This window comes from Mauremys mutica, chromosome 6 (assembly GCF_020497125.1).
Source record: "Mauremys mutica isolate MM-2020 ecotype Southern chromosome 6, ASM2049712v1, whole genome shotgun sequence".
Lineage (NCBI taxonomy): Eukaryota > Metazoa > Chordata > Testudines > Geoemydidae > Mauremys > Mauremys mutica.
In genome coordinates this window covers 91,219,954-91,237,253 of record NC_059077.1, presented here as the reverse complement: position 1 = coordinate 91,237,253, position 17,300 = coordinate 91,219,954, and the positions used below count along the sequence as shown (strand labels likewise).

Sequence of the window (17,300 nt, the reverse complement as noted above, 5' to 3'; positions counted from 1 at the left end):
AAAGCTTAAATGGAGAATTTCTGGATGTACCAGGCTGAATATCGTAAAAGACAGGTAGGAAGAGAAGTGGGGATGCTGCTACTTTTTTTTCTATTACTCCCTTTTATACAGCCATTCACAATTGTAATGAACATTAACGTTGATACAATAGATGAGTGTACATACGTATAGTTTGTCTCGCCAGAGTTTGGTTCAGACTTCTTAACTAGTTTAAAGATTGTAAGAGCAGTGCTAGCATACATTCTTTTAAAATGTTATGCTATAAACGATATCACTTGGAAGAAGCTGAGCAAACTGCCCTTCCTGCTATTTCTTATTGAATCTCTCTTTTTTGTCCTAGCATATGAGCTACCTATATATTGTAAGCTTCACTCTGTATTGTGCATTGTACCTTTTCCTTTGTGATGCTAAATAAGCCAAATATGTATGAGTCCCTCCTAGACTAAACTACCCCTGTTTTGGGGTAGCTAACGTTGCATACAGTATAACAAGCTGTATATTGCATGCAGTCCGTTCTATTAATAAATTGCTTTAGTGTTTTCAGTCAGACTGCAGTCATCATCATAGAAAAAAAATCTTACAGCAAGAATGCAAACATTCTAAATAGAAGGCATTTATATGGTCTTTAATAGATGAATACTTCCAATACTTTTTAGATGTGCGTAGTATAATATGCGTTCACCCATACGTATTTGTATGCTGATAACTACTGGAGCAACAATGCAAAAAAATTTAAAATGTCTGAACTCCTAAATGTGGATGATACACTCACAACTAGGCTTATTTATTTATTTTTAATTGAGCATGCCTTGACAGCATTTTAAAGAACTATTTTGGGGACAACATTCAGTGCTTAATATGCTCTAAGTGTCTTTGTTTTGTTTGTTTGTTTTTTTGTTTTAAGACTCAATCCTACATTATTTGCTCACACAAAACTCCCACTGGCATCATTGTTAGCTTGACAGCATTGCACACCTGTTATGTTGTTTTAACACATATAAAAACAGAAACAGTAATGTTCAATTAGAAAAACAGGAATGGAAAAACAACACAGCTGGGTTTACCGTATATTCCGGTGTATAAGGCGACGGGGCGTATAAGACGACCCCCTAATTTTTTCATTAAAAAATTAGTTTTGCCATATACTCGCCGTATAAGACGACCCCCCCCTTCTGCGGGTGGGAAGTCAGAGGGCTCTGGGCTGCCCGCCGCGGCGGACAGCCCAGACCCTTTTAAATCCTAGCCGCGGCGGGGAGTCAGAGGGCTCTGCGCTGCCCGCCGTGGCGGACAGCCCAGAGCCTTTTAAATCCCAGCCGCGGCTGGGAGTCAGAAGGCTCCGAGCTGCCCGCCGCGGCGGGGAGCCCAGAGCCTTTTAGATCCCAGCCGCGGCTGGGCGTCAGAAGGCTCCGAGCTGCCCGCCGGGGAGGTGACCCCAGAGCCTTTTAAATCCCAGCCGCGGCTGGGAGTCAGAAGGCTCCGAGCTGCCCGCCGCGGCGGGGAGCCCAGAGCCTTTTAGATCCCAGCCGCGGCTGGGAGTCAGAAGGCTCCGAGCTGCCCGCCGCGGCGGGGAGCCCAGAGCCTTATAGAGCCCAGCCGCGGCTGGGAGTCAGAAGGCTCCGAGCTGCCCGCCGCGGCGGGGAGCCCAGAGCCTTTTAGATCCCAGCCGCGGCTGGGAGTCAGAAGGCTCCGAGCTGCCCGCCGCGGCGGACAGCCCAGAGCCTTTTAGATCCCAGCCGCGGCTAGTATTTAAACGGCTCTGGGCTCCCCGCCGCAGTGGGCAGCGCAGAGCCTTTTAAATCCTAGCCGCGGAGGGAAGTCAGAGGGCTACAAGTTTATACCCGGCGTATAAGACGACCCCCGATTTTTGGGGGTTGTTTTTTAGCCCCAAAACCCATCTTATATGCCGGAAAATACGTAAGTTACTAGTGGAACTGTAACTTCTGCATTTGCTGACTTAGTGTATGACTCTTAACTGTATAACTCTCTCCCCATGTCACTTGTCTGAATGTTGGGGAGCTTTCTTGGGCAGGGGAAACTCCCCCCCCCCTCAAACCATGGTAGCAGAGCTGCATAGCCGAGAGTACTTCAGCCTGAAGGCTCAAGTATCTTCCACAGCTCTCGGTGTCCATTTTTACAAAGACTCTGCACCTGTTCTTAATCTCTGTCTCCCACTTCCTAGTCCACACTTTTACTCAAAAACAAAGCAAAACAAAACAAAAATAAATAAATAAAAGTTTGTACTGTACAATCAACTTTCTGGAGCAAGATCTATTGGATGTGAAGCCAAGGACTTCTGGCTTACCTATCAGCAGAGTTGGCAGTTTCCTGGGAGAAACTAATTTAGGACAGGGTGCTGGTAAATACCATCTTTAAACCCAGTTAAAACTGGGAAACTGGGGAAATTAATTGCATCCATGTCCAGCAAATTAGCATAGAATGAATCTTTTCAAACTTTGGTTATATCCATTCAGAACAGTGGAATAGGCTTGGTCTATCCACTACATCAAAGTTGGTCTTCTGCATAGGCAAATGGACCTGGGCTAATTGTCTGCAACTCTGCCTGCTTCTGATTGTTTAATGCTTCAAGTCTACAACAATGAATTATTGTCATTTTCATACAATCAGATGTTTGAATTGTGTTTATATAATATTAAAAACTGAAATTAATCATGACATGTATAACAACTTTGAGAAAATATCCAACCAAAATGTACACAAACATTCCAGTGTTAAGTATTATAATTTCATATATAAGTATTACACCCACTGCAGTTTTACTTCAATTTAGGGTTGTTCAAATAAAATCTATGAATCTACTGCTTTATGTAACCACAATTTTAATATGTAACTAAAACTAAGTGTAATGTGGTGTGCATTAATTAAACATTTTTAAAATAGAAAATGCCTTTAAACTGGGACTAGCTAGATTTTCATGGAATGGTGAAAACCATGATTTGACCTGGTAAATACTGCCTTTGGTAAATCCTATCCCATCCCTACCTAGTGAAGATCTTTAATAAAGGGGTGTTTTTAGTTAGTGGTTCGTGGTACTTCATTGCTCACCTGTGAGAGGAAACTAGCAGAAGCTGATTTTTATACCACAATATTTGGTAGGACCTCTAATTCTGTTCTCATATTGGGTGTGTGTATATGATTTGAACTAATGTTATTAGGTGTGTGTGTGTGTGTGTGTGTAGGGGTGTGTGTGTGTGTGTGTGAGAGAGAGAGAGATAAGAGGTTAGACCTTGTAGCCTAGGATCTGCATGGGTACCCTTGAGTTGTTCTTAAGGCTAATTTGAAAAGAAGAAATGTCGTAAGTACCTACTGCTTGTGTAAGAACTACCTTTTCAAAACATAGTTCTGGAAAACAAGTTTCACCTCATTTGGATGCAGAGGGAATCAATTCAAGTTCCTCTGCAGAGTCCGACTGGAGAATTGCTAACATAGTTCCTATCTTTAAGAAAGGGAGAAAAAGTGATCCGGACAACTACAGGCCTGTCACTTTGACATCTGTAGTATGCAAGGTCTTGGGAAAAAAATTGAAGGAAAAAGTAGTTAAGGACATTGAGGTTAATGGTAATTGGGACAAAATACAACATGGTTTTACAAAAGGTAGATCATGCCAAAGCAGCCTGATCTCCTTCTTTGAGAAGGTAATAGATTTTTTTAGACAAAGGAAATGCAGTGGATCTAATTTACCTTGATTTCAGTAAGGCATTTGATACGGTTCCACATGGGGAATTATTAGCTAAATTGGAAAAGATGGGGATCAATATGAAAATTGAAAGGTGAATAAGGAACTGGTTAAAGGGGAGACTACAACGGGTCATACTGAAAGGTGAACTGTCAGGCTGGAGGGAGGTTGCTAGTGGAATTCGTCAGGGATTGGTTTTGGCACCAATCTTATTTAATCTTTTTATTACTGACCTTGGCACAAAAAGTGGGAATGTGCTAATAAAGTTTGCGGATGACATAAAGCTGGGAGGTATTGCTAACACAGAGAAGGACCGGGATATCCTACAGGAAGATCTGGATGACCTTGTAAACTGGAGTAATAGTAATAGGATGAAATTTAATAGTGAAAAGTGCAAAGTTATGCATTTAGGGATTAATAACAAGAACTATTGTTATAAGCTGGGGAGGCATCAGTTGGAAGTAACAGAGGAGGAGAAGGACCTCAGAGTATTGGTTGATCACAGGATGACTATGAGCTGCCAATGTGATATGGCTGTGAAAAAAGCTAATGTGGTCTGGGGATGCATCAGGCGAGGTATTTCCAGAAGAGATAAGGAGGTGTTGTAACGTTATACAAGGCACTGGTGAGACCTTATCCAGGATATTGTGTGCAGTTCTGGTTTCCCATGTTTCAGAAGGATGAATTCAAACTGGAACAGGTTCAGAGAAGGGCTACTAAGATGATCCGAGGAATGGAAAACTTGTCATATGAAAGGAGCCTCAAAGAGCTTGGCTTGTTTAGCCTAACCAAAAGAAGACTGGGGAGAGATATGATTGCTCTCTATAAATATATCAGAGGAATAAATACCAGGGAGGGAGAGGAATTATTTAAGCTCAGTACCAATGTGAACACAAGAACAGATGGATATAAACTGGCTATCAGGAAGTTTAGACTTGAAATTAGACGAAGGTTTCTAACCGTCAGAGGAGTGAAGTTCTGGAACAGCCTTCCTAGGGGATTAGTGGGGGCAAAAGACATATCTGGCTTCAAGACTAAGCTTGATAAGTTTATGAAGGGGAGGGTATGATGAGATAGCCTAATTTTGGCAATTAATTCGTCTTTGACTACTAGCGGTAAATATGCCCAATGGCTTGTGATTGGATGTTAGATGGGATGGGATCTGAGTTACTACAGAGAATTCTTTCCTGGGTGTCTGGCTGGTGATTCTTGCCCACATGCTCAGGGTTTAACTGATCACCATATTTGAGGTCGGGAAAGAATTTTCCTCCAGGGCAGATTGACAGAAGCCCGGGGGGGTTTTCGCCTTCCTCTGCAGCATGGGACACGGGTCACTTGCTGGAAGATTCTCTGCACCTTGAAGTCTTTAAACCATGATTTGAGGACTTCAATGGCTCAGACACAGGTTTGATACAGGAGTGGGTGGGTGAGATTCTTTGGCCTGCATTGTGCAGGAGGTCAGACTAGATGATCATAATGGTCCCTTCTGACCTTAAAGTCTATGATTCTATGACAGTATGTCTGAAATAAGGATTCCAGTGAAAAGAGATGTGTTGGTCAGAGATATGGCTGCCCCTAAGCAGATCATAGCCATGTCACAATGTAATGACATTGGTTGGCCAAAGAAGAAGCAAGCAGCACGGTGTGTGTGTGTGTGTGTTAAGTTAGGAAACTAGTGATCAAATGTGTTAAATATCTGGTGTTGCCTGCTCAAGGTGGAAAACTTGAATGGGCTGATAAAGTTATGTAAGGATCCAAACGTGTGTGTGTGTGTTAGAGGGGACTGTGTAAGATTCCAGTGTTTGCTCAGAACCCGACAACACTATTGTACCTGTGAAAACTTATTTTGTAAGTACATTGAAAGGTGATTTTGAAATTGGGGCTCTATAGGTCAAATTCTGTGTTCACTTACAACTTATACAATTCCATTGTAATCAACCCTATTGATTCCACCCTTTGTATTTCTAGTATAGTAGTTGTCCTAAAATCCTTTCCAGTTTTGCCTTAGAGAACTAGATTTGGCTTCCTCAGTATTAGCAGTGCTCCCTATTACTCCCTTTTAGGTAGGATAATGGTTTCCAAACCATGGTCCACAGAGAGCTGGTTGATCACATCATGTTGGTTCTCTTTGCTATTCTCTTCAGCTGCATCACATTGAAAAGAGTTAAAATACAACAACTGGTTACCTAGTATTACTTTCCCATGTAAGCAGTTGCTGTTGGTGATTGGCACATGCCGGTTACATGACCATAACTGAGAGCAAGAAGAAGGTGGTCCATGAGACAGTTTCTCCATTAAAGTTGGATTCACAATGTGAAAAAAAATTAGAAAACTTGTAGTCTAGAGAATACTATAAATATTGAGGTAACATTTTGGGGCAGGGACAATTTCTTCCGGTGTTTGTACAGTGCCTAGCACTATGGGGTCTTGGTCTGGGGCTGGGGGTCCTAGGTGCTGCCACAATACAAATAATAAATAGATGTTATCATTATTATTATTTATTTGTTAAGGCTGTCAAGGGATTAAAAAATTAATCATGTGATTAATCATTAATGATACAATACTATTTAAATACTTTTGGATGTTTTCTACACTTTCAAATATATTAATTTCAATTACAACACAGAATACAAAGTGTACAGTGCTCACTTTATATTTATTTTTATTACAAATATTTGCGCTGTAAAAAACTAAAGAAATAGTATTTTTCAAATCACCTCATACAAGTACTGTAGTGCAATTTCTATCATGAAATTTGAAGTTACAAATGTAGGGTTATGTACAAAAAAACTGCATTAAAAATAAAACAATGTAAAACTTTCAGGGTGGATTTGATTAAATCAAATTGATTTAAATCATGATTTAAATCACTAGTCAGGAAGACTCAATTTAATCGTGGATTTCTACATAAAAATGCATTCTTGTTGGTTGTTTTAACCTTAATACAAATTCTTCACAACTCGGAGATAGATGTAGGTTGCATTTTTAGAAGGTACACGCTATATATTTTTAAGTGATTTATTTTGAAAACTTTTTAGATTAGTTTTACGGCTATATCAGAAAATGAATGATTATTTAATTATTTCATTTACCAAAGGTAATTGAAGCAGATATTTATGAAGTCATTGGGAGGTGAACTATTTCCAATTCAACAGGTTAATCATTAATATTTGGAGGATTTTCTTGACATCCTGTATTAAGAGGGGAACATCACCAGACAAACATATTTTATTCAACTAAAACAACTTTATGTAGTCTGGATTTTTTTCTTCAACAGCAAACATAACAAAACATATGAATTTGAATTTACTTAAACATTCAAGTTTTTTAAAATCAGGTTTGTTTTTGTTAAAATTGTTTTTAACTAAAATGGTTAAATGAAATTTAAATAAATAAATAAATAAGTAAATCGAGAGTGTCAGCCAGGTCAACATAAGAAACTTAAAAGATTGGCTTCTGCCGCTAACTCAGTCGTCTTCACCTTCATTTTCCTGTTTGTTCATAATCTGGAGTAGAAAAACAAGCTTTACTACTTTTTCAAGTCCCAAACAATTTCTCAATTTAGAATGAATTAGTCCAAAGGAAGAAAATATTCTTTCTACACTGGCAGAAGAAGCTACTGCTGTTAAAAGTGAGATTATCACTTCAACAGTCTCTGAATCCAAGTGCTTAAGTGACTTCCACCAGTTCACTGGTGTGACTTTCTTTAAAACCTCATCAGCAAACATATATTTATTGAATGGTTCTTATTCCCAAACTGGGTCTCTTTTACGGCCTGCTGCCATTATAGGTTTTTCCTTCTAGTGAGAGAATGGTATGGTGGATCTCAAATCAATGAAGGCTACACTCAGAAAGACCTCAAGACTTCTGGAATATGCTGCCCACTTGCTCAGACAGTTTCACTTTTGTTTCTACTGCCTGTCCCTCCCTTCTCACATTTATCTCCAGATTTTTCTCCTTGTCCAGATCTGTTCCACCCCCAACAATCTTCTATTCATTGAACTTTTTGAAACTTTGCACTTTTAGAGAGAGGTAAGGGATTGACTCTGTGTACACAAATTTGCAGAGGGACAATAGGGTTGAGGTCTGTTACTTCTCATCTCTATATATTATTTATTTATTTAAAAACATTTTTGCTGTTGACAAGCATGTTATCTCCGGAGAGACAATTCCCGTTTGAGAACTGCAAAACTAAGCATCTCTGATGGTATCTTCTAGACTGAGCACTGAGTCCTATTGGGTAGATAGAAAAATTAACCTAAATAGTCTATACATAAGATTGGGGCCCTAATCCATGAATTATTGGAACTCATTTACAAAACTTTTCTTAAACATTACATGAGTTATTGTCTCATACTATAGAATTATAATTTATAATCCCTATTCCTTGATGAGATGTCTTTGAGCTATAATGTATCTTAATTAAAATGATCTTTAGATAAGTTTTTTCCTCAACAAGCATTTTATCAAAAAAAATCCAATTTTAAATTAAAAAAATACAATTTTGTTTTTATTTTTTAAAAAAATTATTGATTTTTATCCACCCTGAAAACTTTGTCCACTCAGTTCTAGTTCTTGTTCAGCCAGTCACTCAGACAAACAAGTTTGTTTACATTTTCAGGAGATAATGCTTTTTTTAATCGTGATTAATTTGTTTTAGTTAATCACGTGAGAACTGTGATTGATTGCCCTATTATTTATTATTAATTATTTTATTTAATTTCTTAAGGCAATTGAAAAATGGTTAGAAGCAACCATGGCAGCCTGCTTCTGTTCAGTTTAGGCCAACCCTTCTGGCAAATCGCTCCTGAGCAATTGTATGTACACCTGCTTTTTAAAGAGGCAGATTATCTGACTCTCAGTTTGCCACTTGTCAGTTCAGAATGAATAATCTTACTAAAGTTGCATCCCCACTTTCTGATCATGCCCTCGGGGTTTCCTCACTCATCTCTCTCATAACAATTTCCATCTTGACTTCATGCTTTTTGTCTTGTTTTATTTTTTCCTTTAAAAATATTAGGCTGAATTGTTTGCAACCTTCAATAAGCAAATAGGATAATTTGTTTGCATACACTACTTGTGTGGGGAGATGTGCTGTAATTGCAACTTAATTGAATGGCTGGCAAGAAAAATCAAATTAAAGTCACAAACGTTCATGCCAAACATCATAATTTCCCATTCTCTTCAGCTTCCAAAATCATGTTTTCATGTCACGCTCTTTTGGTGAATGTTATTTACCCCTGGATTTAATTTGTTAAATTTTCAACTTTTTTAGTTTATGGACAAATGAAACCTTTAGTTCTCCCCATAAATATATAACTGTTGAGATAAAAAAAATGGAATATTGAGAGTTCTGCATGTTCATTACCATACAAAACACGGGCTGTAACAATGTAAACAGTGTTTGGCTGCTCAGTTGTGTTTTTCATCTTTAATTCCTTATTCCCACTTCCAAATAAAACCGAGTGAGATTTCTACAGTGGTCACTCAGTTTTTTATTTAATTTTCTTTTCTTACCATATCTAGTCTCCATCTCCTGATTCCTCTTCACCCCGTGGTGCTGAATCGTCAAGTAGGCAACATCACCAAGATGTCTGTGGTACAGCAGAACCTTCCACTAATAAAGAGGTAGAGTGCAATCTTTTTAAGAGACACAGTCCTGTTCCACTTATTGCTCATGTCTTTATATCTTCTTCCCCTTCCTTGTATAGGAAAAAAACAAAACTGGCATAAGTTATTGTTATATTCTCCCTCGTGTTTTGTGTCTCTGATTGAAACCCTAATTTAACACCGCTGTTTCTGATGGCATTTTTTTTTCTGCAGTGATGTTTGTGTAACAGGCTTAGGAGAGTTTATTTATTTAAAAGCAGCCAATATCCCCTCTGTACTGGGGCAAGAGGAGGCAACATTTTCTTTTCCCTCTCTTTGCAGAATGTCTTGCTACAAAGGAGGTTACATTTCTTACGTCATGTCTACACTAGCACTTATGTCAGCAAAACTTTTGTCGCTCATGGGGTGTGAAAAAAACACACCCCATAGCGACATAAACTTTGCCGGCGTAAGTGCTCATGTGCACAGGGCTATGTTGGCGGGAGACATAGCTCCTGCCGACACAGCTACTGCTGCTCATTGAGCTGGTTTTATTATGTTGACAGGAGAGCTCTCCCGTTGGCATATCGCAGCTACACGAATGATCTTACAGCAGCACAGTGTATTGGTACAGCTGTGCCTCTACAAGCTTGTAAGTGTAGACATGGTCTTAGTCAGGATGATAGGCCTACCAAAATAAATAAATATTAATACAGCACTCTTCCTATTAGTGTTGTCCCCTGTTTTATCAGAGGGAAGTAGAATCGTTGAAGTGTGAAGTGATTTGCCCAAGTCCAGGCAGTGATTCAGTGGCAGGGCTGGAAATAGAATCCAGGAGTTCCTGACACTAGACTCTCAAAAGTGTCTCTATCTTGCAAAGACTTATGTACATGGTTAATTTTACAAACTGTGAATAGTCACGTTTTTGTCAATGGGACAACTGAGGTGTGGAAAATTTATCATGTGCATTTAGTCTTTGCATATTGTGACTGGGGAACTATACAAACAGAAAAATTGCAGTTATCTGTTTTTATTTTCTAACTTGAATAAATATAGTGCAAACAAAGGAAATCTTCAATTATAGAAAGCAGACACCATCTAACTATCAATTTGTATTGTGATATCTATGCACTAGCCAGTTTTCTACCGATATAGAAATTGGCTGAGTCTTACTAGAAATATTTGTTAGAATTGAAATTCCAAGTAATAAATAGTCATATCCATGTTTTCTTTGTTTCAGATTTGACAAAGAAAAAGTATAGGCCTATGATTTACGAATTATTTTTAAAAAAAATCTTTATTTACATCTTGGGAGGTGATGGCTTTCAAAAGGTTTAAAGCTATACCAAAGTCTTTAAGAGTGTTAGTTTTGTGCTTTTATCTGTGATACTCTTTGCTCATTATAGCCTTTGGCTTTCATTAAAGTACAGATTTAGTAATTTCACATAATCCACTTTTGACTACTAACAGTTATTAGATATTGTTAGTCATAGTCCAGGTGTTAGTGAAATAAAATGCTACCCATTTTAGTCTTGAGCATTGGATTGCATACAGTATCGGGGTAATAAACTAGATTTCATAGCAGGATATGTTGCAGAACTCATTTCTCAGGGTTTGTTTGTTTTTTTAAATCAGCATTGCATTCTTCTGTACATTCCTTACAAATAACAATAGTAAGAGTAAACCTCTTTGCTTTATGGGAAATAGTTGTATGTCTGAACAAAACTTTTTAATTTTAAAGAAACCTAATGTTTTGTTGACCAGACAAAAAGATTAATCCAACAAACATTACCTACTTATTTTATTAAATTATATTTTATACACTAGGATTTAAAGATACATATTTCTATGTTTAAGTGACATAAGGTGATGCCTTCTGTTATTTCTAGTACTAAAAGATTCCCAAATAAAACTACTAGAATTATTTTTTTTTTTAGTTTAACATTGTTGCAGTTAATGAATATGTTAGACTTTTAATTTGATGTTAGTTTACTCAACTTTGTCCCAAAAGGAAACTCTGTGGGGCAATCAGATTCCCCGATGGCTGACCAACATGAATTGATTAAAGTTAAAACTAACTACATAAAACTTCAGACAATCAGTCGAGTCCTTGAGTCTGTTAATTAGAAAACTGTATACTTTAAAACTGCACTTGTATGGATAAGCTTGTTGTTTTCTGAAACACACAGTCGATCTGTTCTCTGCACCTGTCAGAAGGCAACCAGTCAAACTGTTGTGTACTGCACTGACAGCAATCAGATACAACGATCAAAATCAACCTCTATCGTGGGTTTAATAAAAATTAGTCATTGTAATAGACAGGATGGTCTCAGAGCAGCCTCTCCTGCTTTGACAATAAATGTTTCCCAACACTTAATTTTCCTTAAATGTGTTTAGCAGCAAGAGGCCATTATTCAGTGACAGCTTTGTCCCCTGTTGGCTTTATCTCTCAGAAGAAGAAAGCAAGTATTTCAAGGTTGCCCTGATATCCTTATATCATGCCCCAATTAACCTTTTGTCTGCCACGAGCAGTTGTTTTTATAGCAAGCCCAGTATAATAAGTTGTAAAATACAACTACTCATAGAATCCATGTAGTAAGAAATGGAAAAGATTTACTGGGTCATTTAGTCCATCTTCTTGCCACTTAGGTGCAACTGCCTGACTGTGAGATTGGTTTACATTTTTACAAACATAATACCTGGTAAATTGCTCAGCATAAAAAGGGATAATAGGTTTACTATGTACTGTAAGTGAACATTCAGAAGCACTTGTACCTCATATGAGATACTGGGCTTGATCCTGAGCTTTCACTGATTTTCCACTACTATAATTATATTGAGAAATCAGTGGAGTGAATGCTCATGTACTTCATTGTGGAATTAGTGTTAGGCATACCAACATCTTGTAATCCTTCGCTTCTCCAGAATTCTTGTCACAAACATATGTAATAGCAGCACATATTGCAGTGCATCATATTACCCTGCATACTTTGACATAGAAATTGCCTTTAACAAATTTCCTCATACAGGCTTATTTCTAAATGTAACTAAATGATGAGTACACCTCTACTCCGATATAATGCTGTCCTCGGGAGCCAAAAAATCTTACTGCCTTATAGGTGAAACCGCGTTATATCGAACTTGCTTTGATCCGCCAGAGCGCCTAGCCCCGCCCCCCATTCCCTCCCGGAGCACTGCTTTACCGCGTTATATCCGAATTTGTGTTATATCAGGTCATGTTGTATTAGGGTAGAGGTGTATTACTGCAGTTAGAACTGGTAGGTGTATGAAGACTTTCATTAGGCTTTTTTCTAGAAGTTATAAATGGAAAGGTCCTGTTATTTCATCTAGTCAACCTCTCTGCAAATGCAGGATAGATGATTTTCCATTAGTCAGTCCCACCTTTTACATTTGTTTAAGCTGAGACCCATCAGTTTCCCTGCCAGATATCAACAATCAAAGGATAAATCCAGAGCTCACAATTTTCAGTGTCTAAATCACGTTTTTATTTGTGATTTGAGTGTTTAATATAGCATAACTGTAATAACTACCTTTTATTTTAACAAATTGAGTCTGTATATAATTTTTTGGTCTAGCGTTATGATAATATTGCAAGTCCTTTTAAATATTCCCAGATTTTTTTTTTTAATTTGGAATTCCAAGTACTTAGAAATGTGATTTATTGGGCACTATTCCTGTTGTTCCTATCTTGGCACTCAAAAATGTGCTGTGTAGTACCAGACTCAGGGTAGAACTGCTTAATATATGAAAATGGTAATGATATAGACTACACTTCAGGATAATAACTCCTTAATAATTGCTGATATTTTGAGAACATTTAAAATTTTTCCTAATAAGCTGTCAGCTATCCTTCACTAATTAATTGTCACTGTGTTTTGGGGTTTTGTTGTTTTTTGTTCTTTTTGCATGGAAGGCTTTTTAATGCATATTTTAATGCATATTTGAGCTTTGTTCTGTTTGAAATCCTGTTTGTCTTAATTACAGTCCAGAAAAAGTTTGGCTTCATTCCCAACCTATGTTGAAGGTAAGCTGTGAAAAATGTAACATTCAGTATATAACACTGTTTGTATTATAATATAATTCCTTTGTACAAATGAAAATGCAAGAAGTCTATGGACTGTGAAGGTAAATGTTAACTAGGGCTGGGTGAACTTGTTTACATCAAATATGAACCAATCCAGAATTTGAGCCAACCCCCAGAACTATATTTTGGAAGTTAGAAAAGCTTAATTCTCTTTTATTTTGTAATGTTTCATTAGTGGTCTCAGCCCAATTCCTAAGGGATGGGTGACAACATCGCATAAGGCACCACTGGAATTTTCAATAATCCATAGCACCATTCTTGGAAATCACAGCACACTGGATGTGCATGGAGGCTGAACTACCCTCTGATGACGAAGGATGGAGGTCAGATTAGATCATAATGGTCTCTTTTGGCTTTAAAATAAAATAAAAGCATCAATGGTCTCTCCAGGGTTGAGCTTTATTGACAGGGCTGTGGTGGTGATGGGGAACGTCCATTGCCCATGCTGTACCTGCCCTGTGGATAAATAATTTTTTTAAAATTATATATATAAGGTTCACCCATCACTAGAATTAACATAAGCATATACATACTTGAATATTCTGTGTGTACACCTAAATATTCAGCTGTATGCCATAAAACATAAATAATATAAAGTAATGATAGCATGGAACAAGCAGGGACATTCTAAGTTAATTTTCTTACTTTGTCCTTAAAACTCTTGCAGTTGGCTTTTTGATTTATATAATGATGAGAGTTGAAGCCAACATCAGATTTCTGTCCTGGGATTCCTAGGATTGTTTTCCAGTATGCTGCATTTGGAAGGCTGTACATTAAAAATACTTTTTTACAGAATTTCAGAGAGCTGATTCAGTCTTTGAGGTAGATACTGTAAGAAAAATAAAATGTCACCACTTTAAATTTTATGACAATAAAATGTTGATAACTTTACAAAAAGTGAATTCTCACAAAAGTAAATGCTATGTATATTTTAATTAAATTTGAACCCAGATTTTTCTTTCTTGTAAACCGATAAGCAATGTGTTATATTAAGCTGCCTTCGAGATCATCATCAGAGGTTAAACCTTTAAAGAGGAAAATCTAGTTCTTAGCAGCTGAAAGATCCAAGGGGAGAATATTGCTTTAATTTTAAAGTGATCAATCTGAAAAACCATAGACCATATAGATATTATAGAGACTTGTCCTGCAAGGAACTGAATGCCTCCTGATCAGCATCATAAGCTTGCACTGATGCCAGTGGGAGTTAAGATTTCTCAGAAATTTGCAGGACCAAGTCAGTGGTATATATTAGCCCAAGTATAAATCCCTTACTTTGCACATCTAGCATTAGAGCCTATAGCAAAGAGAGTTTCTTCGTCTAAATCAAAATTATCCCTCCTAAAGAGATCAGTCCCTCCTGTATGACTTTTGTGAGTAGGTCTGGCATAAAACTATATACTCTTCAATGTGAGGTGACAGTTTTTAACTCCACTCTGGGGAAAAAAATCATACCTATAAAATGCTCTGAGGAGATTCCACTGCTCATCATTCCAATTATGGTCAGTGCTTGAAAAAGAGAGGTGATCGTGGTTAATATTGAGTTTATGTCCCTGTTCTTTTTATTTTAGACTCTAGCTAAATGAAATGATTATCTTAGTCAAAGACATAAGGATATTGGAAGTGGAGAGAGAGAGAGAAATGAAAAGGCTTTGTATTTTTTGTAGGAATTAAAATACATTGTTTGTTTTGCTCTAGTTAACCTTGTCTCATGGAGCAAATTATTGTGGGAGGCAGGTTGGATTAGCAATTGCAATTTCTTTTGTAGAGATGTTGAAAGCACTTTGCTCGGTGTTTTTGTTTGCCTTGATTGAAAATGTTGGTTGTCCTGCCATCATGCTAACTCTAAATAGCTTAGAGCAGCATTTATAGTCATCAGATGCAGGCTAAGTAGAGCAAGTGCTGTTTCTCTCCATAGTATAATATAATTTTGCTCAGCAATTTGTTTTCTGTGTTATAGTTCCTGGACCCTGTGATCCTGAAGACTTAATTGATGGAATTATTTTTGCTGCCAATTACCTTGGCTCTACTCAACTCCTTTCTGACAAAACTCCCTCCAAGAATGTGCGAATGATGCAGGCTCAGGAAGCTGTCAGCAGAATCAAGGTGAGGAATGTATCTTGCTGTTCATATGATTGGTGTTTTCAAACTGCAGATGTGGGTGTTGCATGCTTACCCAGGTATTCCTCCCTTATTGTTATATATTGTTTCAAAGGTTAAGTGCCAGTTTATCCTTTCTTCTGAAAGAGATTCATCTCATCTCTTTGGTCTGATTTTGGGACTTGAGCGGGAAGGAGAATGGACTGGATAATTTGGTTTAATATGCCTTCCAAATTTTAGTAATCAAAGCTTATGGTGATCTAAATGGTGGTGTAAGTTATATCATAGATGTAAGACGTGAGAAAATAGGCTTAGAGGGAAATTTATATTATGTATACTTCTTTTGCCCACGCTCTAATTTGGCATTCAGGGAAAGTTATTACTACTTTAACTGTCACACCCATTTTCTGACCACTTCACAGGTAGGCAATCCCAGCAGCCAGAATGCTGTAAGAAATAGTTCATGTAACCTCGGACACTAAACCTTGGACCTATGGTGAAAGAATAAATATTGGCCAGGTCACCAGGCTCATTCTCTAATTTTAAACTGAAGATGCCATAAATTATTTAATTGCCACTTGGCCACCTGAGATGAACAGTTGACTGTCTCATTCTAAGGAAGGTAGTTCTGAAAGTGCAGGACTCTCCTAGTACTAGTCTACATTGTCAACACTGGGTGTGTGTATGTGTATTGTGCTGTGCTTTGTCTCCAAAATACTTTTCTAAAAGGATGCTGTAGTTTTGAGAGGCACTTTTCCCCACTGCTGCATAATGGTATTTCATATTGCTTACAATAATTCAGTTACCAAATATCTGATCAGAAAATATATTTTCATCAGTTCAATATTAAAATGTTCACAGGTCGCTGGTATCCAAAATGATGAACACCCAATACAGGCTGTGTTTGATAACATTGTAAATGGGGCTGTTATTAAGGTTGCCCAATGCGTCCCATAATAAGACTCTGTTTGTAGTTGCTTCTAATTTTGCCAGGATTTACTCACTTGAGCTGAAATTCTGCCTCAAGCTGAATTTTTTTCTGGAAAACTTCAGCCAAAACTGTTCAATCATTTCTGAGAATGAAGCCAGGGGAAAATATGTTGTTGTGGCCATGTTAAAAAATTCTGGTGACTTCTCTTGGAGAAGCTCTAGCGTCCCTGGTCACGCTTTAAAGTAGGGACTTGAAAGTTGGCAGAACGGTGGCCTTTCTGTCCAGTATGTCCCTTTTGCCATCTCTGTGAAAGTCCTTCCAAATAGGGCAAAGTTATAAGCCTTTGAAAAATCACAGTTCACACATGCTCAGTAGAGACTTTGATTTTAACAGCTACAATTTCAGAAGATTTTGTCTTAATTGAGCATGCTTCACCTTCTCACACTTCCTATTGCTGACGAGACTCCACCGAGCAATGGAGCATGCCCCAACCTAGGGCTACATAGATTAACTCAGATTTTCCCTGTGATGGGTGCTCCAAGCCAGGATTGGGCTAAGAACTGGAACCAAGAGCAGGGTGCCTGTCTCTTTTGTACTCTCAAAGACCCTCTGCTGGCAACCAGGCAGCATGGAGGAGAGATACCTCCTTTAAATGCAGAAGGGACAAAAGCTGGACTGACAGGAGAAACAGGAGTAGATTGGGAGTCTGCTGAGACTGGGAGAGAAATGTGACTCAGAGTTGAGGGGGGAGACTGAGACTGGTTGGGCAAGGGGACTGGAGTTGGGGATTGAGTGCAGGTGGGCCGGCTGGGGCTAGGGAGGGAAGCTGTGGAAGTTGCACCCACCCTTCCCACGACCCCTGCCGCATCGTCTTCGCCCGACTT

General features: G+C 38.1%; 1 protein-coding gene across 8 annotated transcripts in view; it reads left to right on the top strand.

The window, feature by feature from the left end:
• The window catches only part of APBA1 (amyloid beta precursor protein binding family A member 1), a 153,668-nt gene that overhangs the window by 109,695 nt on the left and 26,673 nt on the right, over positions 1 to 17,300 (top strand). For all 8 annotated transcript variants that reach the window (XM_045022138.1, XM_045022142.1, XM_045022143.1 and 5 more), the window contains 3 exons: positions 9,221 to 9,322; positions 13,289 to 13,328; positions 15,346 to 15,491. In XM_045022138.1, the coding sequence (XP_044878073.1) occupies positions 9,221 to 9,322; positions 13,289 to 13,328; positions 15,346 to 15,491 (288 nt within the window). The remainder of the gene's footprint in view (positions 1 to 9,220; positions 9,323 to 13,288; positions 13,329 to 15,345; positions 15,492 to 17,300) is intronic.